This window comes from Nilaparvata lugens, chromosome 8, assembly GCF_014356525.2.
Source record: "Nilaparvata lugens isolate BPH chromosome 8, ASM1435652v1, whole genome shotgun sequence".
NCBI classification, from domain to species: domain Eukaryota; kingdom Metazoa; phylum Arthropoda; class Insecta; order Hemiptera; family Delphacidae; genus Nilaparvata; species Nilaparvata lugens.
Genome location: NC_052511.1, coordinates 37,799,651 through 37,823,838, shown reverse-complemented (window position 1 = coordinate 37,823,838; position 24,188 = coordinate 37,799,651). Strand labels below are relative to the sequence as shown.

Below are 24,188 nucleotides of genomic sequence, written 5' to 3'. Positions count from 1 at the left end.
AAATAGAGATTGTTGCATCATTGAGGCGACTCTATTATATGTTGCATTTACACTGCAACAAACTTTCATTGGTCACCTATCACTAAGGCTGCCATATCTCCAATTTGCAGTATTGCCATACTGCCATTCTGATCCAATCTTTAAACGTCTGGTACCAATCGATAGGTAATTAAATTCACTAAAAAAAGTTATTCTTGTATTTTTTGTGAAACCAACGGTTTCTGAGTTATTTAAGAAACAAAATTTAAAATGGCCGCCATTTTGTTTTATGAATTTGAAAATTATCACAATATTTTCGTAGGTTTGTCTATTTGTTACTAGTTGACCGAACGAAGTGAGGTCTAAGATTCAAGTCGACGGTTTGGCATTTCTCTTAATGTTTAAATGTTTATATGTTGCGCATTTACGGCGAAACGCGGTAATAGATTTTCATGAAATTTGACAGGTATGTTCCTTTTTTGATTGCGTATAAACCTTGTATATTCCTTTTTTTAATTGCGTGTCGACATATATACAAGGTTTTTGGAAATTTTGCATTTCAAGGATAATATAAAAGAAAAAAGGAGCCTCCTTCATACGCCAATATTGGAGTAAAAATCAGACTATAAAATATTATTCATCATAAATCAGCTGACAAGTGATTACACAGATGTGTGGAGAAGCCACATAGGTCTATAGCTTGCGAAGTATGCATCTTTAGGCTGGGTTTACACCAAAGTTATTAACAAAATGGTTATAACTTAATCCTTATAGATTCTATTAGATTGAACGGAAGTTGACAAACACATATGTTCATCATGTGTATGATAAGTTATGTTCAATCTAATATAATCTAAAAGGATTGAGTTATTAATATTTTTTAAATAAATCTGGTCTAATCGCAGCTTTAAGGTCTTTGGTTTCAATATTTTGTTTTGCAGTCATGGCATTATTATGCGTGCCCATCAGTATCAATATTCTCACATTCGAAAAAACTAAGTTAATAGGTGAATAAAAATAAACAAATGAACTAGATAATGCTGGAGAAATTATAATATTTTTGATTCTAAAAAATTAATTTTCATCAGACAGAAAAGATCAACACGGAACTGGATGAATTATATATCATATTATGAAATAATTAATTGAAATTCAAACGTGAACTGAGTTTGTTAACATTTTAAAACAGTTGACAAGTACCTGATTGAAACTATAGACCTTATTATGGAAATACAGCAATAGACTGGCTTCTTCACACATCTGTGTAATCACTTGTCAGCTGATTTATGATGAATAATAATTATTCTATAGTCTGATTTTTACTCTAATATTGGCGGCTTCTTTTTCCTTTTATATTATCCTTGAAATGCGAAATTTCCTAAAACCTTGTATATACGTCGATGCGCAATTAAAAAAGGAACATACCTGTCAAATTTCATGAAAATCTATTACCGCGTTTCGCCGTAAATGCGTAACATATAAACATTTAAACATTAAGAGCAATGCCAAAACGTCGACTTGAATCTTAGATCTCACTTCGCTCGGTAAAATAAATGATTGTGCAGAGTTTAAATTTTGTATGTTCAACCATTATTCAGAGAAAAAAATAATAAGTGAAAAAAGCAAAATGGCCGCTGTGTGAGTACCTGAAGACTTCCGGACAATTTGAATAATATGATATTTGAATATGTTTTTCACCCAGGAACAATGCTCTAGAGTATTGGCAGGGAGGTCATGAACATTCTGTATTTTTTATACAGATCACTCCCGTGTTATCGGATGGACACGTTAAACTGTCGGTCCCGGCTGAAGTATGACAGTCGTAAGGCCCATTGACGGCTTAAATTATATATTCAGGCGGTGGGACCTTCCCGCAAGGGACTCCCCACCAACAAAAGCCATACGAATTTACTTTTAATTATGGAGAAATACCACAACATTATCTTCTATATATATAAAAGCGAAATGGCAATCACTCACTGACTGACTGACTCACTCACTAACTCACTCACTCACTCACTCGTAGAACTAAAAATCTACCGGACCAAAAACGTTCAAATTTGGTAGGTATGTTCAGTTGGCCTTTAGAGGCGCACTAAGAAATCTTTTGGCAATATTTTAACTGTAAGGGTTGTTTTTAAGGGTTTAAAGTACGTCTTTTAGCATGTATATTCTTCTTCTCCCAATCTCTTAATTATAATTGAAATTTCCATATCATATGTTACTATAGAACTATAATCTAGATAGAGTACCTCTTCGAAACAGTTGTTAACTGGCAACTAAATTAATAATTTTGTCAGGTTGGCATTAAGTTGAGTAGACTTTGTTAGGTTGGCACCAAGTTGAAGATTTAAATGCATTTATCGCGGAAAAATTGATTGGGCACTGCTACTTCAATCCTGGGAATATTATATTACTATCCGTCAGGCTCGCTTCGCTCGCCATATCCGTTTAGCCAGACGTTTAGTCTGGACCTCCGACTGGATTGTCCTAACATATGATAAAAATGCTCAAATGAAAAATGCAGGTAAGCGAAGCGAGCCTGCTGATCTCATTCTTGGACGATCCAGTCGGGGGTCCAGGCTAGACGGATATGGCGAGCGAAGCGAGCCTGACGGCTAGTCATACCATACAATCAAATTATCATGAATTCTTTTCGAAACTCATACTTGGTTTTCTGGACACTCTTTTTTCGGTAAATTTTCCTATTTATCTTACCTCATGGTATTTGTAAGTGGGACGGACAATGTCTTCAACCGGCTCAAGTCCTAATAATCTTAGATAATCATTAGCATTATCAGTGTTGTCGTAAAGAGTTTCGTATCGCTGTAGCTCATCGTCATGAGATATGATGTTGGCCATGTTTATGCCGTTATTGAAATGAGACACCTTGTTCAATGATTCTTTCAGTTTTTCGATTGAAGCGTACGCCATTTTCTGTAAAACAAAAAACAAACAATTAGTGAAACTGGAAAGCTGGAAGAAGTGATCATTAAAGAAAAAAAAACAAAGTTATAAATCAAATAACAAAAATATAAAAGATCGAGAAAATAGTAAAGATATAAAGAACTCAAATCATTAAATCTGGGTTTACATCAAAGTTATTAACAAAATGTTAATAACTTAATCCTTATAGATTCTATTAGATTGAACGGAACTTGACAAACACATAATGTTCATCATGTGTATGATAAGTTATGTTCAATCTAATAGAATCTATGTAAATTAAGTTATTACCATTTTGTTAAAAACTTTGGTGTAAATGCATCTTAAAAGTATTCGAGAAATATATACATGTGAAGTTAATTTTCCAAACTCACTTCATGGGAACAAATAAATAAGTGAGTGAAAAGATAAATTTCGTAATCGTCAGGTGTAGGCCATTTTCTGCAAAACAATATCAGTTAATTTGCAAAGATGGAAATATTAATCCATAGGCATGAGAATCTAAATGGTAATCTAGAATCTAATGGTATATAATATTATATTTTAAAGCTTAGATTAGGAATAGGAGAAGATGACTGTGATTTGAGTAGATTTGAGAGATTTGGTAATGTGAAAATAAGAATTCCAAACGAAACAGGCAATACACACTATTTTGAAGGCTCAAGAAGATTAGGAATAGAATCAACATTTCAAAAAAGATGAGATTTAAGTAAATTTTTAGAGGGTTAGTAATGTGAAACAAAGAGTTTCAATCGGAACAGGCAATACAGGCAATTGCATGTATTAAACAGAGATAGAAACAATGTGTCGTCATATTAAAAAAAAGTATACATGTAAATGCTGATACGAGCAGAGAATTATCAATTTTGCAATATTAAAGTGAACGATAGAAATCCAAGGTTACGCTTCATGGCGCAAGACTGGTTAGACAGATCTTTGATACCGTTCTTTCAAAACAATTTCATTATCAATTTTGAAAGTGTTTGAAAACAGGAAAATTCAAATAAGATAATAACTGTTCCATAAAACACCACAATATTGTTTTTCAACTTTCAACCATTACTAAATTTATAGTTTAAACTATAATACTAAACTTAATACTATCAACTAAACTCAAGATTTTGAAATTTGAAAATTGAAATGTATTGATTTCTTTTCACAAAAACATAGCAAATTATAATTAAAAAAAAAATAGGAACTAAGTTGACCACACTAACCAGAATTCGTGGTCAACTAACAGGAAAAGACAATAAAATCATAATTACTAAAAAAATGGTTATAACTTGATTTCTGCGACTGCAATTATCATATTAATTATCTCCATCTTACTGAGAGATATTATGAGTTTTCTGTTTGAATAAGAATTGCTATTAAAATAGTTTTTCCAGCTGTTGCAAAATATGACACAACATAATTAGGTACATGATGTACAAATGATGCAATTTGATTCTTTGGACGAAGTGGACAAAACTCCAATTATTTTCACTTTTTGAGCTGGTGTATAAATCGAAATTAGGGGAAGGAACAGTTTTGGCTTGTGCCTGTTGGTTCTTCCCCAATTATTAATATTAATGTATTGTATTTTGTATATCATTGAATAAATAATTTTGAGTTTCAACAACCCTCGTTTGTATATAAAACTGACAAGATTCATAATAATACGATAACCTTGATAACACAATTTTCAAGGCAAATGAGTTTTCTTGGAGCAAGATGAATGAAACTGAAAATATTCCAATATTCTGCGACTCTCTGTTATAAATCGAACTATCTCAATACACAATACCTTGCTATCACAACTTCCAACAAGAGAAAGCTAATAAGTGATAAAAACTAGGGAGAAATTGGAGGTTAATTGAAGATAAACCTTTCAGACTAATTTTCCACTTTCAAACAGAATAATTGATAGATCAGTTTTTCATCCCGGTCAGAATCTCAACTGAAATAGTCTGCCATTCAATATTACCAGTGGTGATACTTACTATCTTTTGTGATAAGTCAATGGGTCAATGTTATGATACGGAAAGTCGGCAAAGGAGAGAGATAGATGATAGCGGCGATCAGGAATCTGCAAACAGATAAGAACAATTTAATAGTTTTTGTTTGTGAAAAAGGAGAAATAAAGTTGGTAGAAATTATTGCGAGATAACAAAATAGTTTTATCACAAAGTATGATAAGAAACAAAGCATTACTCTGTAGCAAATGATGAACTATTTTTAAATTACAACGCCAATAATTATATCGGAATCCAATAGACCTACCGCAGAATTTTAAATTAAAATTGAAATTTAACTAAAGACTTGAAATTGTCACACACACTTAGAGAATTTTCGTGTTGTGCATGTAATAATTTAAAGACTTTTTATTCAATTTGGAAGTCTACCACAGTATCGCCATGAATTACAGTCTATACATTTTAGAAAATTGAGTAATTCATAATTAGAATTGAAATATAAATTTGAAAACTTTCAAAACTACAAAATGAATGTCTCCATTTTGAAAATTGGTTTTCAATTATTATAATAATTGAAAAAACTTTTTAAATTAAATATGTAAAAACTCTTCGACCTTGAAAATGAATCAATGATTTAATAATGAAGAATGAGTTGAATTAACTCCTATTATTACTTGTGTATTTGTTGCTGTTATTGTAATAATGTATATTATTGTAGTGTTATAACTTGTATTGAAGAAGTCCATATTTTGAATACTGATGACTAATAAAATTCTCAATTCTTGATAATGAGTTAGTAAACAAAACAAAGTGTTCTTCATTATGAGTTCAGAGTTGTGAAATTAGTATAAAAATAGCAATTGATTATCAAATTGAAACAACTGCCTCGTAATCAATGTGATTCATTAGTCATCCAGAACTAATATTTGAACATGATCATAATAATAATATTATTGTGAAGTCATAATAGTGAATGAACAAATATTTACCAAAGTTATAGTATTCAATAATAGTGAATGAACAAATATCTACTGAAGTTATAGTATTCAATTCATCACAATTTTCAAGATCAAAGAGTTATTTATTTATTCAACTTCCAACGGTACAACACCAATTTTACATAAAAATAACATAGAAAAACAGGCAACAGCAAAAAATATGTAGATAATATACAATATTGGAAAAATACAGAAAAATAACATAGAAAAAGAGATACAAGCAAAAAATATATAAATAATATACAATAATAGAAAATATGTGGATAATTTGAGTGACAAAAATGGGAATACAAAACAAATCATGGTTAACATACGATATTATATCAAAGTGAAAAGGCCCATGGAAGTTATAATTTGTTCTTAGTTTGAAAAGATTTAAAAATTACATTTGAATTCTGGTTGAGAATTTGTAAGCTTTTAAAATTATATTTGAATTCTAGTCAAGAATCAAATTAGTATAAACAGCTGGTGGTTAAACTAGTAGTTCTGTGAACAGTGGACCTCACGCACTATTCTCATCCACAAGTAACTGATTGAAACTATAGACCTTATACAAATACAGCAATAGACAGGCTTCTCCACACATCTGTGTAATCACTTGTCAGCTGATTTATGATAAATAATTCTATAGTCTGATTTTTCACTCTTATATTGGCGTATGAAGGAGGCTCCTTTTTCCTTTTATATTATCCTTGTCAAAATTCCAAATTCTAAATCAAAATTTCCAAAAACCTTGTATATACGTCGACGCGCAATTAAAAAAGGAACATACCTGTCAAATTTCATGAAAATCTATTACCGCGTTTCGTAGTAAATGCGCAACATATAAACATTCAAACATTTAAACATCAAGAGAAATGCCAAACCGTCGACTTGAATCTCAGACCTCACTTCGCTCGGTCAATTATTGATAGTTCGCCTCAACAATATTAATCTAGCACTGCAGAAATGAAGCGGATATGAGTTATGGCTATCGATATTGATGAGTTCTGGCCACTTTTGTACCTACAGTGAGATTTACTCCAAACTGTCACCATTGGTTAAATGAGAGGCCTTGGTGTCATTTATAAGGAACGCTGACCGTATAAAGTGAATCTTACTGTAGAAAATATCTCGATCATTGGTTATTGAAATTAATTATTTATATGATTATCAGTGAATTAATGATATTAATTACCAATTAAACATCTGTCATTGATTACTGAAATTAGTTAATTATATGATTATTATCGGTCATTAATTAATGAGTCATTTGGAATTAAAAAAATAGCATGTTGACTCGGGTTCTATTTAATTATTTCACCGTTTCCATTTTGAAAGCAGACAGAGCCGTTTTCATGGATAATGACAGCGCAGTGAGCTGAATATGATCTAATGCGATGAAGCCCTTCAAAATGCAGACACGTATATCACGAAGGACTGAATTTGCAGGCAGTTGCTTTCCATTGAATCGATAACAACAGATTCAAAAAAGTGACACAGTTGTTTCGCGGGAAGAAACCTCTGCGCGGTTACTCCGCGACTTTCAAGCGGTCAAGACTCAATTAGTCAAGGGTCAAGAGATTGTTTGGTAGGGTGGTGTTGCTGAGCATAATATGATCATCGTTAAAATAACATATTCAAATTCAAGTTTAGTTTATTTGAATAGACTTAAAAGAAGAAACATTTATTACATGAAAGAATCAGCTTGCTGAACAAAGTACAGGTACAGCTATACTGTAAGATTAACTTAATATTATCAGCATTCCCCTGCAACCAATGCTGAATGTTTGTATTGAATTTCACTATTGCTTCTCGGCCTGTTGGTTGTTGTGTAAGGTCAACGTGTCGCTACATTGTATTTTTGAAGGTAAGTTGATTTACAAGGCTACCGGTTGTTTTGAATTTGGCAAACCATACTCATTCAACAGTATAACAGGGAATACTGTACAATATTATCACTTTTCAATACTCGTTCAACAGTATAACAGGGAATACTGTACAATATTATCACTTTTCAATAGGTAAGTTACACAAGGTTACATAATGGAAAGTGAAATTGAAGAGTAGATTATAATGATTGCACCGTAGCAAAAAATCATCCGTTTTATTACTCACGCTCAAGCATGCGTGAGGTATAACGTGAGGTCCACGTATAATGCAGTGAAGAAAGATGGGAGTGTTGCCGATTCTCTGCCTTGCCACTGTATTCTATTTTCTGTAGTTCTATAGAGGATACTAATACCGGTATATCTGTTCATTCTTGTTCAAAATTATCAATTATATATTTCATTTGTCAAGAAAAGGTTGGTAGGGGTAAAAGAAAGGAAACGGGGCCGAAAACAATGGATGAACAGGTAGAAGTTCTAGTGACCCTTCAGTGGTCGCCTATTGTTAATGAGTTTCGACATTTTCATGGTCTATTGTTAAGGATTTCACTCCGAGGAATAAATTGGTGGCCCAGTCTGATTACTTAAAGGCATTTTCAGCTGTAAACCAATGGTAGCATACATTGATTGGATAAACACACACATTACTATACATTATTGGTACAAATATAGTCAAACTAAGAACGTATTATTTTTTATTTTTCATAAAGATTACGTCCTTTTATACTTATCCTTACGTCCTATTATATTCAGTGTACATGATGAGACTAGATACATTACATAGACATATCATCAGCTGATGAATAGCGCACGTGGTGTGTAACTACGAATTGTATGTAACTCAAGTTAGTCTGTATACAGCTTGTGAGCAAGTTGAGTTTCATCAAAATGAACCATTAGTAGTAATTGAATAACAAGTACTTGAACACTGATCTAGATGCAATAATAAATTGAACTTGAACGTTATACAGTAGAAACATAACCTATTTTTGGACATTTTATTAATTTATCTAAATTTGGGAATGGAATAGATTTGGGCCAAGCCTGTTGTTCCTTCCTAATCATATTTATATGATTTGTGATTCTATCCACGAATAAATAAATAAATAAAGTAAGAATACAAGTAACAGGTAAGTGCAGGGACACACGATTCGGCGACATCGCCGTCCGGAAGGCATGGGGCAGAACACACGACGCCGGCGACGCCGGCGACGGCGAAAACGCCGGCCCGGCGAGAAATTGACCCAGCGATATCGCCGGGTATTCTCTACTTCGCCGTCCGGTTTTGCCGCCGGAAAGCAGTAGCAGGGCATTGTACTATATGGAGATGAACACACGACACGGCGAAAACGCCGGACGGCGCTGTCCCCACCCATGCCACTTCTTTATTTATTAACATTGTAAAGTTACAAATGGGTAGGGAAGGGTTACAAGGGTACAAGGGTAGGGTTGTAAGGGTAGCTGCTACGATATTTTTCTTCTGCAGGGTTTGCAACACTGATTCAACCCTGATTCAACTGGTTGTGTTGCCCTTTTTTCGTTCAGTGTCGAGTATAATTTTTTTTGTTACTGTCTAGTTTCCAATTTTTTGTTCCTGTCATGTGTGCTGACAACGTAGACATGGACCTACTCATCAGCCTTGTTGCTGAAAAGCCTGGAATCTGGGACGATCTTTAGAAATATACAAGACAAAAACAAAACCAGAGATAGCTGGCGGCAAATTTATTCTGTTCTGAATCCTGACTTGAGGAATTGGAAGAAAGCGAAAGGAAAAACTATGATAAGTTTAATTATATTAGAGGAAAAGTGGGGGGCTTGAGACATTTTTCATTATTCATGTATAATTATTGCAATTCTACATTGCAAAATTTCACTATTATCTATTGCATTCTATAATAATATTATATTATCTTCATCTCATGTGTATAAACGTTCATTAAAATAAGAATATTATAGTAAAGTAAAATATACAGTATTAAATAATTATATATAATATATATATATATATATATATATATATATATATATATATATATATATATATATATATATATATATATATATATTACATTATATTAAAAAACTTGTTCTGGTCATCCCTGAGCAGCAGAAATAGAGTATAAATGCACCATGGAACAGTCTTTTTTCTACTATTGGATGAACCCAGATGTTTCTGTTTCTGGTGTGCTTCTTCTTTCTCCTGTGGTGGAGCAGAGATATCGCAGCCAATTTCTTCCGTCTTGACAGTGTCATTTCTGAACAGCGACTGTCCTACAGGAAGGAAATATTCATCCCCAACAATAATAAAAATAATAATAATAGGAAATAATTGCCGCCTGGCCCGGCGAAACGCCGGACGGCAGCTTCGCCGTCTGTCGTGTGTTCTGAATGCTAATTGCCGCCGGGTCCGGCGAAAACGCCGGACGGCGATGTCGCCGGATCGTGTGTCCCTGCACTAAGTGCAAACACTTTCTATTTTGCTGTTGTTCTGATACGACTGGACTGTGACCCTTTGCTAAACCTGTATAGTTGACTGATAGCGAGAGGCCTACAACTGTGATAGTGTCAACAAACTGTTATCTGTCCCACACCTGTTGTGAACCGATAATCACCAGCTGATTTTTGTTTAGCTCTACTGTCATAGCAACACTTCCTAATTGCGAGTAATCATGGCAACTGAGCGTGGCAGTTTCAATCGTTTTTCATCTACTTGAAAAATCAATACCTCGCTCTTCTGTTGCTCCAATAATTAACGTAACTAGACCTCGAACCTTTTTTTTCCTATGCTCTGTTCTGTACATAAAAAAGAACATGTCATCTTATGTTCAACTGTCACAGATAAACAGTTTTGATACACTAGTCAGATGTTGCATGATGTAGAACAGATGATGTAGAACAGATGTAGAACAGACAAGTCATATAAAACATGCTTTGTAGGGGGTGTCAATTCATTCAACAAGCTTCCTGCTGGAGCCAAAGATGTTTCTGATAAAGCTTTAAAAAGGAAATTATTTTGTTATTTAGTAGAAAGGCCCTATTACTCTATAGAAGAATTTTTGAATTCCAACTGTGATATAACATTCTATAGTGTGGTCCACGTTATAATGACAGTGAATAAAGATAGAAGAATAGCGATGCCGATTCTCTGCATTAACTAATTATATTTCTACACTGTCAAAAACATAATTGTCATCGTTGTGGACCTAGAAAAGGATAGTACCACCGTCTTTGTCGAATGATAGACAAGGATAGCAAAACCAAAGTTGATCAAATACTGTCATTATAACGTGGACCTCACTATAGTTTATAGTGCCTGCCCAAATACATTTTAATTGATGTATTTTTATATTTATATTTATTAAATTTTTACTCTGTACATGACAATTTTTTGTGTAAATTTATGTTTGACAAGATCTTATATTCATGTATATGAATCTATGGATCAAATAAATAAATTATTATTATTATTATTAAAATATGAATGTGAATGATAAAATAATAAATTTTAATAATCGAGATTGAATATTTTGTTAAGTATATTTCTACATTGTTACAAAACGATCTGACAACGTTGCAGAGCTAGAAAAGGATAGCGCTACCTGCTATGTCGAATGATAGACAAGGATAGCAGCACCAATGCTGATCAAATACTGCCATTATAACGTGGATCCTACTCAAAGGTGCGTACAGACTTTCGCTCTGCTCCGCAACCGAACGTCACTCCAGCAGAGCGATTGATGATCGACGGGGAGCAACAGTGGTTCGACCGGGGAACGCAAGAAGATCTAACATCTTCCGTAACGTTCATGATGGGTGCGGGGGCGGAGCGACTATGGTTCGATGGAGGAACGAGGGCGGTACGAGGGCGGAGCGTGCTCGGTGCGGGTTGGAAGCGCGTATATGTGTACGCAGCTTAAGATCTCATGTGACTATACTGTGACATGAAAGTGTATATAGACTCATTGCTACGATGCATTTGATGGTTAAAGACTTTGATGACAAGAGTTTGTAATCAACTGAAATTTGTATTTGTTGCCAATTGGTGTACTGTTTTCCTTGTTCTATTGAATTAGGTTAAACACCCATTACTGCTGGGTTTTTTTCGACCCTTCGCACTTGTCATGCAGCGTTCCGAACCCACTCCGATCATACAAACGGACGACAGATGTAGCGAAATAGAAAACGGACTTGAAATTTGGCAAGCTTCACCTGTCCGTTATATGACCCACATTCATCGCCAAAAAATTGTTACAGTGCTAGTATGGTTGTTACATATTAATATGAGCAGATAAAACTTTCACATTTGAATGCCAGCTGACCAAGGGCAGACGTTCAAGGAAGAAATATCCTGTTGGTGCAAATCTGCAAGTGCATCAATGCTGGTACAAATTGAATGCCTGCAGAAAATTCGAACAAGTAACTAACTAGTTGACCTTCAAACAAGTCTCATAGGTTTTAGAGGTTTTGTATTAGATTACAGTTCTTTATTTGTGTATGTTACAAAATTTACTGGCTTATACACTAATTGAATGAACGAAGCGAATTCTATGTGTTTCAAGTCAATCGGCGTTTGTCTGTTTGTTTGTTTGTATCGCAGTTACAGTCGCAGTTATGGTCCGATTTGGATAAAATTTGGTACACAAGTACTTTGAAACAAGGCGCAAAAACGTATGCATTTAAATTTTTAAATTTATCCCCGTTTCAAGATGGCGGCCCATTATTCGGAAATTTTACCCTAAAAATCAACCTAACTTTTCAACACTTCATCAGATCAGGTTCAAATTGGGCTCATTCTTCTCATCTCTTCAAAGCGGTATTATTTCATGTATCACATGTTGAAGATTTTATAATTGTTACTTTCCTTGCCCTATTACCATAGGTAAGGAAAGTATTGCTTTCCAAAAAAAATTAAGGTACCCTGATTTCAAGTTTTCTATACGTTTCAAGTCCCCCTGAGTCCAAAAACATGATTTTTGGGTGTTGGTCTGTGTGTGTGTATGTGTGTGTGTGTGTGTGTGTATGTGTGTATGTCTGTGAACACGATAACTCCATTCCTAATCAACTGATTGACTTGAAATTTTAAACTTAAGGTCCTTATACCATGAGGATCCGACAATAAGAAATTCAATAAAATTCAATTCAAGATGGCGGAAAAAATGGCGGATAATTACTAAAAAACCATGTTTTTCACGTTTTTCTCGAAAACGGCTCTAACGATTTTCTTCAAATTCATACCATGGATAGCTATTTATAAGCCCTATCAACTGGCATGAGTCTCATTTCTGGGAAAATTTCAGGAGCTCCGTAATATTATTGAGAAAAATGTCGGATAATGACTAAAAACCATGTTTTTCAAGATTTTCTCAAAAACGGCTCTAACGATTTTTTTTCAAATTCATACCCTGTATAGTTATTTATCAGATCTATCAACTGGCATGAGTCTTTTTCCTGGGAAACTAATGGGGGGTCCACCCTTGAGAAATGGACTTTGTAACCTCCATCTCGTGCATGAGGTAGGTAGGTAGGTAGAGCAGTTTATAAAAAGTACACACAGTCATAGTCAAGATATTCCATCTGTAGAACAGCTGTTTTGACGACTTTAAAAAAAAATCATCTAATTTCACAATTTACACGAAGGAAAAAGTACTCTGAAAACAATAATTATACACATATTGTATATACACATATACAGTAGTCTGATCGTAGTTGCAAATAATATGTTGCCGCCAATAATTGTCATGATGTTATTCCCCTAAATTATTCTCGTTTGAGAATGAGGCTTACAGTTCAATGAGCAAGGAAAGTTGTGTGAGTGTACCACACCAGATTTTTGGAATTTGATCCTTTTTACAAGTCCCAATCCAAGATTCAGATTTTTTATCTTTTCAGCCGTGCTTCCGAGCTCAAAAGTGTGGAGGACCGTTATTCTTCAGGGCTCCAAGGTGGTCTTATTTCATTAATCACATGTTCAAACTTTTAAAAATTTAGAATTCGATAATTCCCCCCTCCAAAAGTCCCAAATTTCAAGTTTCAGATTTCTTATCTCTTTAGCCGTGCATCCTAGCTCAAAAGGGTAAGAAACTTTTATTTTCCAGCGCTCCAAGGTGGTCTTATTTCATATATCACATAATGAAAATTTTGAATTTTTTATTACGCAATCATTCACCCCCCTCCCCCAAGACCACATTTCAAGTTTCAGATTTTTTATCTCTTTAAGCGTGCATCCTAGCTCAAAAATTTGAAGAACTTCTATTTATCAGCGTCCACCACCGATCCTATTGCATTTATATCATCATACTCTAAATCCAATTTGTATGTGTGTTTGTGTGTGAATAGGCGGGCGTGTGTCAATAGTGATTTTAGTGAGTGTAGCGAATTCTACTGTTCCCTGAACTACTAGTTAAGATTAAATGACGGTAATGCGAAATATTCAACGAGTTTTACAAAGTATAAAAAGTTGAATAAGTATCAAATGAGAATAAAGATTGAATGCAATTAGAATAACAATAATATAATATTGTGATGTAACTTCATAAATCGGCGGTGTTTCTACAATAAATTGTCGATTCTCTGAAAATGATATTAAAATATTATATCCTTGCCATCAACACACGACCAGGATTCTGTATTCAGAGAGTATAGAATGTAGTTATTATAGGCAACTCTGCTTGTACTTGATTGTAAAACACTCAATTAGAATGTTATTATATCAATTTAAATTAATGTGAAATTGATTTATTTGGTTAATTCAGGGTGGCCACCCATTTTGAAATAAAACATTCATGAGTAATTCCCGGTTTTCCAGAGTAAAATTTCAAATTTTCCAGGTAGATATCCGCGGAATTTGAGAAACAAAGATACATTCCTGAAGAATTTATTAAGGAATTTTTTTAGTTTGATCTTTCATGACGAATTGCGAATAGCGTATTTAAATTTCCAAACATATTGATAATAATTTTCAACACTACAGTCTATTTTTGTGAGGAATTAGTAAGTTCTTTTTTCTTCTAACTACTCATGTGTGTGGAGTGCTTTCGGACAGGGTTCATTTTCAACACTCAGTGAGTAGTTGAAAAAATGTCCCACAAAAATAGACTTATATGTATAATATGAAGCCATACAATATGAAGCCATATATGTATGTACAGTACCATAGCCGATTGCGGCTGTTGGCGACTCTTCAAACCTTGACGAAAGTCTCATTCCGAAGAAAATGAAGCCATCAAAATACTTGAAATGTAATTGATTTATATAATGACTAGAATAGAATAGAATAGAATAGAAAGATGATTTTATTTATAATATAAACAACGCAAAAAACATGTACAAAGAATGTGAAAAAAATAGTATGTTGACTTTGCTCGAAAGAAATCTTAATAATTTGAAAAACAATCATCATAGACATGGCCGAGGCCGTCAGTCCATCCAATAACACTTTAAACTTTTGCTCATCCATTTCACTTGTCACAAGTTCTAGACGCTTTTTACCCGGCCTATAATTAACTTCTGGAGACACTTTTGAACGTTCACGTTTTTTAAACGAATTGGATGGCGAAAAGTACGAGTCTATACCTTTAGACATTTAGTAGATTATCCACAGAAGAAACAACTGCACTTGTAACACAGGATTAGATTATTAGTTCAGAAATACTGCATAAATACAACTCCACTTATAACTTGGGAATAAATTATTAGTTCAGAAATACATTGGAAAAACAATGTTAAACACTTTAGTAAATACACTTCGAAACAGTCGAGGCTGTGTTAAACGAGAGGCCGTTCTGCTCTGCTCTGCTCAACGTCCAAAACTCAACCCTCTACGGGGGTAGTCCGATGGTAGCAAGCATTCAAAAGGCACACCAGTGTTTAATGTTAAGTCGGGCCTAAGCCACAAAATCAAGTTCTGTCGTAAATTTGTCAAACTCTTTAAATAAGGATGATATAATTATATAATGACTATTGATATGAAAATTGATATGCACTGAAAGGTATTTGTCTCAGGCAAGTTATGCTATTGCATTGTGCTTGTAACATAAAGGGATAACGAAATATTCCTAAAATTTCCTCAAACAATACGGTAGATTACCTGAGGGTTCAGTAATCAATTATTCGAAGGTGATCGAACTTTTATAATTCAGAATAGTATTTCTTTATGTTACAGGATCTTGGGTTCAGGATATATTCGAAACATGAGTTGATACCGGTTTCATGCACAGTAATGCAGAACATGGTAGGCCTAAATACACAACTGTAAGTTATTTTTATTAGAGTGGGAGAATAATTTCAGGCTGTCTCAAGCCCACACCCATTGGTAAAATTTCCTCAATCATAGGAATAGCACCACCACCCATTCGCAGAACTGTTGCAGCAGAAGTGGAACGGAGGAAACAAATCAGCGACCAAAGACACCCTCTGTTTCACCATCAACCAACGGCAACAAGGCTCAAGTCAAGAAGGAGTTTCATCCAGTCATCAGTACCTCTTACCACAACACCTGAACAACGAAGGTTGGATCTATGGCAGGAGGAACTGCAAAATCCGCTCCTGGAACTGAAAGAAAGTGCTAGCTGTGGTAGTGAACTCCCTTTCACAACTTGAAGTATTTAAACCGACTACGCACAGGAGTCACAAGGTGCAAATCAAATCTACTACGCTGGGGTTACATTCAGGACGATGCTGCCTGCGACTGCGGCCTGGAACAAAACTACACTCACCTATTGCAGTGCGAGTTGCTTGACACAAACTGCTCTCATGACGACCTCCTTCAAAGCAACGACTAAGTCCTCCGGGTGGCTAAATTTTGGGAGCGAAATATATAGAAAAATAGAAGACTGGTGATCCTGGACACGGAAAGTAAGTAAGTAAGTAAGTATTAGAGTAACTGCTTTTTTATTGTATCTATAATTATTGTGATGAGTGATGAGAAGAGAAACTTAACTGTCTTCTAACAAGATACTAGTAGCTTACCACCATGGCAAGGCAAGAATATTCTCGACTGGGAAAAGCCTATTTTTCAACCATCATCATCCATTTTGCATCATCAAAATTACCCGTTTCTGATATACAAGTTACTAGAAGACTTTTTTTAATAATAAAACACTTGAATATAGTCTAATAATATCACAAATGTATTGAAAAATTACTTACATATTCTAGTGTAATGGATAAATAATTATCACTAAATCACACTGAAAACAGTATCACTTCTTTCAATATTGAACAATATCAATAATATTGCAGCATTCTTATCACAATCTTGAAGCTCAGCTTGCCAGAGCCACTAGTAATCACTTCCCGTGTCCAGGAAACCTCTCATCTCATAAATAAAGTACTCAATCAATCAACCAATCAATCAATCAATCAAACAATCAATCAATCTCTACAGCATATTCCGATTGTAAATTGCCATTTCAAAAGTATACTTTTCATATTGGGTATGAGTTGCAGACGACATGAAACTCAACATGAAATATAAAAATTCTTCATATTTGGAAGGTGTTGCAAACACTATGGTTCTACATAGTTTCATAATGTATTTAGGAACTCATCAATCACCCAAAACTATTCACCTGGTCAAAACTATTTCCTACCCACAAAAACTCCCCCAAAAAATGCATAACCGTGTATCATCATCACCCCACTACATGCTTCCGACAACATGAATTAGTTGCTGACTGTTCAAAGTGGAAAGGGCAGGTAGTCGGCTTCCAGCGGGTGAAATATTCACTTTAAACTGCTGGCAACATCCCTTCTAAATAAATATGAACGCTTCTCATTCAACGAATTCAACGAATATAAAAATTGATCAATGAGAATAAAGATTGAATGCAATTAGAATAACGATGATATAATATTGTGATGTAACTTCATAAAACGGCGGTGTTTCAACAAATAATTGTCGATTCTCTGAAAAGGATATAAAATTATATCCTTGCCATCAACACACGACCGGGATTCTGTATTCAGAAAGAGTATTCTGTATTCAGAGAATGTAGTTACTATAGGCTACCGGTACTCTGCTTGTACTTAATTGTAAAACACTCAATTAGGATGTAATTATATCAATTTAAATAAAAGTGAAATTGATTAATTTGATTAATTGCAAACTAGACTGATTAATTTAATTGATTTTAAAACACTTATTTGGGATGTAATTATATCAGATCATTGTGCAAATGAATGAAGAATGAATAGCAGTGTAAGCACTAACAGGTGAACGAACCACTGAGAAATTACTTTTCAAATTTGATAGCGGAAATGTATTGACTGAGCAATAGCAACTCAGTAGCAACTCAGAGTGACTCTTAAGTATGCAACAATATTCAATGTGCACCTGGAAATTTGCAAAACAGGTTAGACAACTGGAAATAAGCAGCTGCAGCCACTACATCCGTGAACAGAGCGTATCTTTGGCATTATGAGTGTCCTGTGGTTTGGGATTACGGTGGGAGTGATAGCTGTGTAAAAGTTTGATAACACAGAAGTATTATCATTCCTACAGAATGGTGTCCGAGTATTCCAACATCTGCTGGCCAGGTCAAACATCACAAAGCTGTTGAAACAAGGTGAACCAACTGAAAATGCCACTGAAATATACAATTCTTGAATATTTCATAAAATATTATTCAAATTATATTTCTGATAGATTATAATTTTCTTGGTTGAGGAGCGTACATTGGAAATTCAATTTTTGTGAAGTATTGAAAGACAATGAAAAATGAATAGATAGAGAAAAATGGAAAAATAGTATTGAGATTAACATAGGGATTACGATGGATGTATTAATTTGTACTTACTTGCTTTAGGATTTGGGTCTTTAAAATTTTTAGTGCATGACAGGTAACATCAGCACAGGTAGGGCTCCTACACCAATAAAAACACTAGCTGATATAGATCAGCTGAAATCAACACATTTTTATTGGTGTAGGAGCCCTACCTGTGCTGACGTCACCAGAATGCACTATGGCTTTGTTTATTTGTAGCACTGTAAGCTGGAGAATTAAAAGTGATTGGGCAACATGAAATGAACAAGGTGAAGCACTAAAAATGCGGGACAGATCAATACCTAATATTACTCAACAATAGAAGTGATAGTAGCTATTGCCTGAAGTAATAGTAGGTATTGGATAGACTCCTATTTTTCAGGTGGAGAAATGATCCGACTGGTTCTATCAGAATTAGATGAACACTTTTATGAATACTTTGATAGAGTTGAAAGACTTTTTAATCTCAACTTATTTATTACGTGGTAATAAAATAAATAAGTTGAGATTAAAAGTCTTTCACTCTATCAAAGTATTCATAAAGTGTTCATCTAATTCTGATAGAACCAGTCGGATCATTTCTCCACCTGAAAAATAGGAGTCTATCCAATACCTACTATTACTTCAGGCAATAGCTACTATCACTTCTATTGTTGAGTAATATTAGGTATTGATCTGTCCCGCATTTTTAGTGCTTCACCTTGTTCATTTCATGTCGACCAAACATTAACTGAGAAGGAGAATAATTGAGACCCGCATCACGACTATTCCGATAGTTAAGCAAACTCAGCACACTTTCTTATCATAGTCTTTGTTATGTATTGCGGTTGCTAGGTGGACTGTTTTTTGCTTGAAGGACGTAACGACGTAACTTAACCGATTTGAGAATCCAGAGTAACAAAATTCAACCGTGGACTTTTAAACGAACTAATACCATAGAGAAAAGATAGCATAAGAAGATATCCCATGGTACAGAATGTTTATATGTCGTAACTTTTTGTGTTTTATCTCAAGCCGATTGTCCACGTAGTTCTTTCTCATAAAGCTATGTGACGCTGGTAGTCTCTCATATTGTGCCGTTCATACAATCTCACCCGGCCAAAACAGTAAAAATCTACAATAATCGACAGTTATCGGCTTGAGATAACAGTAAAAGTTGCGACATAAACGCTCTATTCCATGGGATATCTACTTACGCTATGGTTTCTCTATGCTAATACTTTCCTCCTGTTAATACTCGTATCTGTCCAGTAATGTAACTGTTATTTGTAAATGTTACAGTTATTTGTATTGAGCAGTTGAGTGGACTCTCGGACTCTTGTGCCCACAAACAACACATAATTTGCTAAAATACTATTATGTTACCTTTACGTCCAGCAGTAGCCTATATTCTGACAAAAGCACCTGTTGTGAAGTTATGAAAATAAAAATCTGGTGTGGTACACTTACACAACTTTCCTTGCTCATTGAACTGCAAGCCTCATTCTCAAACGAGAATAATTTATGGGAATAACATAATGACGATTGGCGGCAACATATTTGCAACTACGATCAGACTACTGTATATGTGTATATTATAATTGTTTTCAGAGTACTTTTTCCTTTGTGTAAATTGTGAAATTCGATGATTTTTTAAAAGTCGTAAAAACAGCTGTTCTACAGATGAAATATCTTGACTATGACTGTGTTCTTTTTATAAAAAGCTCTACCTACCTCATGCACGAGAAGGAGGTTACAAAGTCCATTTCTCAAGGATGGGGTGGATCCCCCATTAGTTTCCCAGGAAAAAGACTCATGCCAGTTGATAGAGCTGATAAATAACTATACAGGGTATGAATTTGAAAAAATCGTTAGAGCCGTTTTTGAGAAAATCGCGAAAACATGGTTTTTTAGTAACTATTATTTTTCTCAATATTTTTCAATATTACGGAGCTCCTGCAATTTTTCCAGAAATGAGACTCATGCCAGTTGATAGGGCTTATGAATAGCTATCCATGGTATAAATTTGAAGAAAATCGTTAGAGCCGTTTTCGAGAAAACCGTGAAAAACATGGTTTTTCAGTCATTATCCGCCATTTTTCTCATGAATATTACGGAGCTCCTGAGATTTTCCCAGAAATGGGACTCATGCCAGTTGATATGGCTTATGACTAGCTATCCATAGTATAAATTTGAAGAAAATCGTTGGAGCCGTTTTCGAGAAAACCGTGAAAAACATGGTTTTTTAGCTCTTTCCTGTATAGGGCTACTCGTAATATAAATATAAAGAAAATAAAAATCTCAGTACCCTTTTTTAAAAATATTTTATCACAACATGTTTCGGTCATTTTAAAATGACCGTTTATGGTTTTTTAGTCATTATCCGCCATTTTTCTCATGAATATTACGGAGCTCCTGAAATTTTCCCAGAAATGAGACTCATGCCAGTTGATAGGGCTTATGAATAGCATCCATGGTATGAATTTGAAGAAAATCGTTAGAGCCGTTTTTGAGAAAAACGTGAAAAACATGGTTTTTTAGTAATTATCCGCCATTTTTTCCTCAAACATAATTGAATTTCTTATTGTCGGATCCTCATGGTATAAGGACCTTAAGTTTAAAATTTCATGTCAATCGGTTAATTAGGAATGGAGTTATGGAGAATGGAACATACACACACACACACACACATATATATATATATATATATATATATATATATATATATATATATATATTTTTTTTACGTATACAGACCAACACACAAAAATCATGTTTTTGGACTCAGGGGACCTTGAAACGTATAGAAAACTTGAAGGGGACCTACTATGAAGGGGAAAACTATTAGGGTACCTTAATTATTTTTTCCTCCACCTACTGGCTAAAGTACTTACTTTACTCCCTGAAACATAATACTAAAGTGTCACTTTTTCGCCCTCGGTAGTAAAAAACAGAAAAACTCCCTAGGGAGTAAAAGTGTCTCCATTTAAATAACATGGGAAGCATCTCTATTTTAAAAACTTACATTATAATAGGTTAGAAGGTCTAAGCTCAGATGAGAAAGCATAAAGAGGTGTCTGTCATTGAGTCAACTGAATTCAATACCACAACCAGAAATTTGATCAACTCATGAAATATATGTTTGTATGATATTATATTCTTAATATAAGTAGACGATAAAAATTTATACAATTTTAAAAATATCTTATTCTATTCAAAATACCAGCCAACAAATATTTTTGATCTGCAATTCAAATTTGAACCGCGTAATCTGGAGTCAGCCATTTTTGGTAAACACCCAGCTGATTGTTACAACTTTAGCCGATAGGTAGCGCAATCGGCAGTGCCAATCAGACGGCCGGTTTTAAAGTTTTAGATTTTAGGTTATGTTGTTAGGAAACATTGTCACCAATACGTAAGTTATTAAAATAATTTTATTTGCAGTTTCTATAAAAAAATGTAGATGGAGGAAAAATGTTGTGTACATCACGAGTGAAAAATACTTTTTCTCCCTCAGGAAAATTGTTGCCCTCGGCTTCGCCTCGGGCTTCAAACTTTTCCCTCAGGGAGAAAAAGTCGTACTTTTCACTCTAGATATACAAATAACTATTGGAAAGCAATACTTTCCTTACCTATGGTAGTAGGGCAAGGAAAGTAAAAATAAAGATGGTTAATATTGAAGTTTATATTTGAATAAACCAGAACATTGAATATGAAGAACCGAATTGAATTGGAGATGAAAAAGTTACTTTTCTAATGCGTTACTATGATTCAAATATTCTATTGTTTTCCAAAGTATTGGAATCCTATACTATTAAACGAGCAATTTCTGTTTATATGTTTAGATGTTTATATATTTGTTTTTCTCCGGATCTCGAAAATGGCTCTAACGATTTTCACGAAATTTGGAACTAAGTAGGTTTATGATATGAAAATTCGATTGCACCAGGTCTCAACCCTGGGATAACTCGCTGAAGGACATTAAAGGGATAAATACGTCCTTGGAAAAACAGCTGGAATTTTTGTCGTCTGTGGATGATGGAAGTGAGCAATACCTACTATTACTTATAGTGAGGTCCACGTTATAATGACAGTATTCGATTAACTTTGATGTTTCTATCCTTGTCTATCATTCGACAAAGCAGTTAGTATTAGTTAGAATTAGCAGTTAGCAGTTATTAGCAGTTAGTTAGAATTATTTACTCGAAAACAACAGAAGGGCATGATACCGGTACAGTTTGAAGAAAACAATAATAATATAATAATAATCGGCGATAAGATTACAGTAGCCTAGTTACACTTCCATCCCGTTGTCTCTCTATACCTACATTCATATCAGTAACTCAATATTCCAAATCAATAGTTCAGTAGATATTCTTTTACTCCACTATAAATTTTAATTCTGTAATAAATTTAATTGATAGATAGTTAGTTATTACTATAAACTTCATATATTAAATTTTCAAATGAAAACGGTACTATTATAATTACAGTACTCGTATCATTTAGACCTCAGTAAGTGGTGTAAACCTTGCTATTCAATTCATAGTAGAATAAGTACTTCTACTATCTTGCTAGTTCTTTCATATCAATACCTATATTTATACTTTTTTAAATTCTAGATTTTTATATAAGTACAAGTACTTTTTTAAATAAGTACAAGTACTTTTTTAAATAAGTACAAGTACTTAGGTATTATAGTTGATAGTGGTTTGAGTTGGGGTCCGCATATCCAGTTTTGTGAAGCAGAGACTTAGAAGGTTATTGTATGCATTCTCCCAGCTAGGCCATGTTTTGAGTGAGGCGCACTGTAAGACTGTATACTTCGCTTACGTCCAGTCAATCATCCAGTATGCGTTCTTGTCTGGGGGGGTCTGCACGCTACTCTCTTGGAGCCGCTTGCGGTGTCGCAAAGACAAATAATTAAAGCAGTTTTGAAAAAGGAACAGCACTACCCAACAATTGGATTATTTACTGAATTTCCTGTTTTAAATATAAAGGTTCGAACCCACTAGAACGTATCATACCATGACCGTGCCCGTACCGACACATGCAAAAAAATATTCTTTGCATCATTTGATATGTAATACACCCATTAGACCGTTCCGTCGCCGGCCAAGCACGGAGCGTGCCATGCACGTCCAGGTCAACATTTGTCGGCCAGTATATTTTGTCTGAGACGGAACGCTCCTTGCATGGCACGTGACGCCTGCAAACCCCGTTGTAACCGCGCATGCACCGCGTTGGTAACCAGTTCACCGCTACATTCTCTTGCTAACTGACGCGTTCCCCCAACAACTTCTGACCGGGCATCATACGCGTACCATACGCGTAATGTACTGGCATAGAACGCTGTTGATCCGTTGTAGTGGGCATAGTTGTTATTTTACGTGCCTGGCATGGTCTGACACGGTCCGTGTCTGGTACGTTCTAGTGGGTTCGAACCTTTAGACAACTTTACATAAAATCTCTACTGCTCTTTCTAAAAAAAAATAGATATAACATTCTACCCGAAATTCCTCACACCTACCCCACACGATTTAGAGTCAACCATGGACTTGCGACGCCGCGGGTGGCTCATGGACTGGAGTTGAGAACCCCTTTCTATCTTTCTCAACTTCTGTACAGGAATCTACCGGCTGAGATAAGAATCAGTATGGAGGTATGCAGTGTGCCGGCATTTCAAGCGTATGGTGGAGG

At 34.6% G+C, this 24,188-nt stretch overlaps 1 protein-coding gene across 2 annotated transcripts in view; it reads right to left on the bottom strand.

The window, feature by feature from the left end:
- The window catches only part of LOC120352731, a 48,409-nt gene that overhangs the window by 16,238 nt on the left and 7,983 nt on the right, over nucleotides 1–24,188 (bottom strand). The window contains exons 2-3 of one of the 2 annotated variants that reach the window (XM_039434680.1): nucleotides 4,908–4,993; nucleotides 2,698–2,916 (exon numbers count right to left, since the gene is read on the bottom strand). In XM_039434680.1, coding sequence (XP_039290614.1) covers nucleotides 2,698–2,913 — 216 coding nt within the window. In that variant the 5' untranslated portion in view covers nucleotides 2,914–2,916; nucleotides 4,908–4,993. Of the gene's footprint in view, nucleotides 1–2,697; nucleotides 2,917–4,711; nucleotides 4,862–4,907; nucleotides 4,994–24,188 lie in introns of those variants that run through there. The other variant, XM_039434681.1, reaches the window with a different exon arrangement.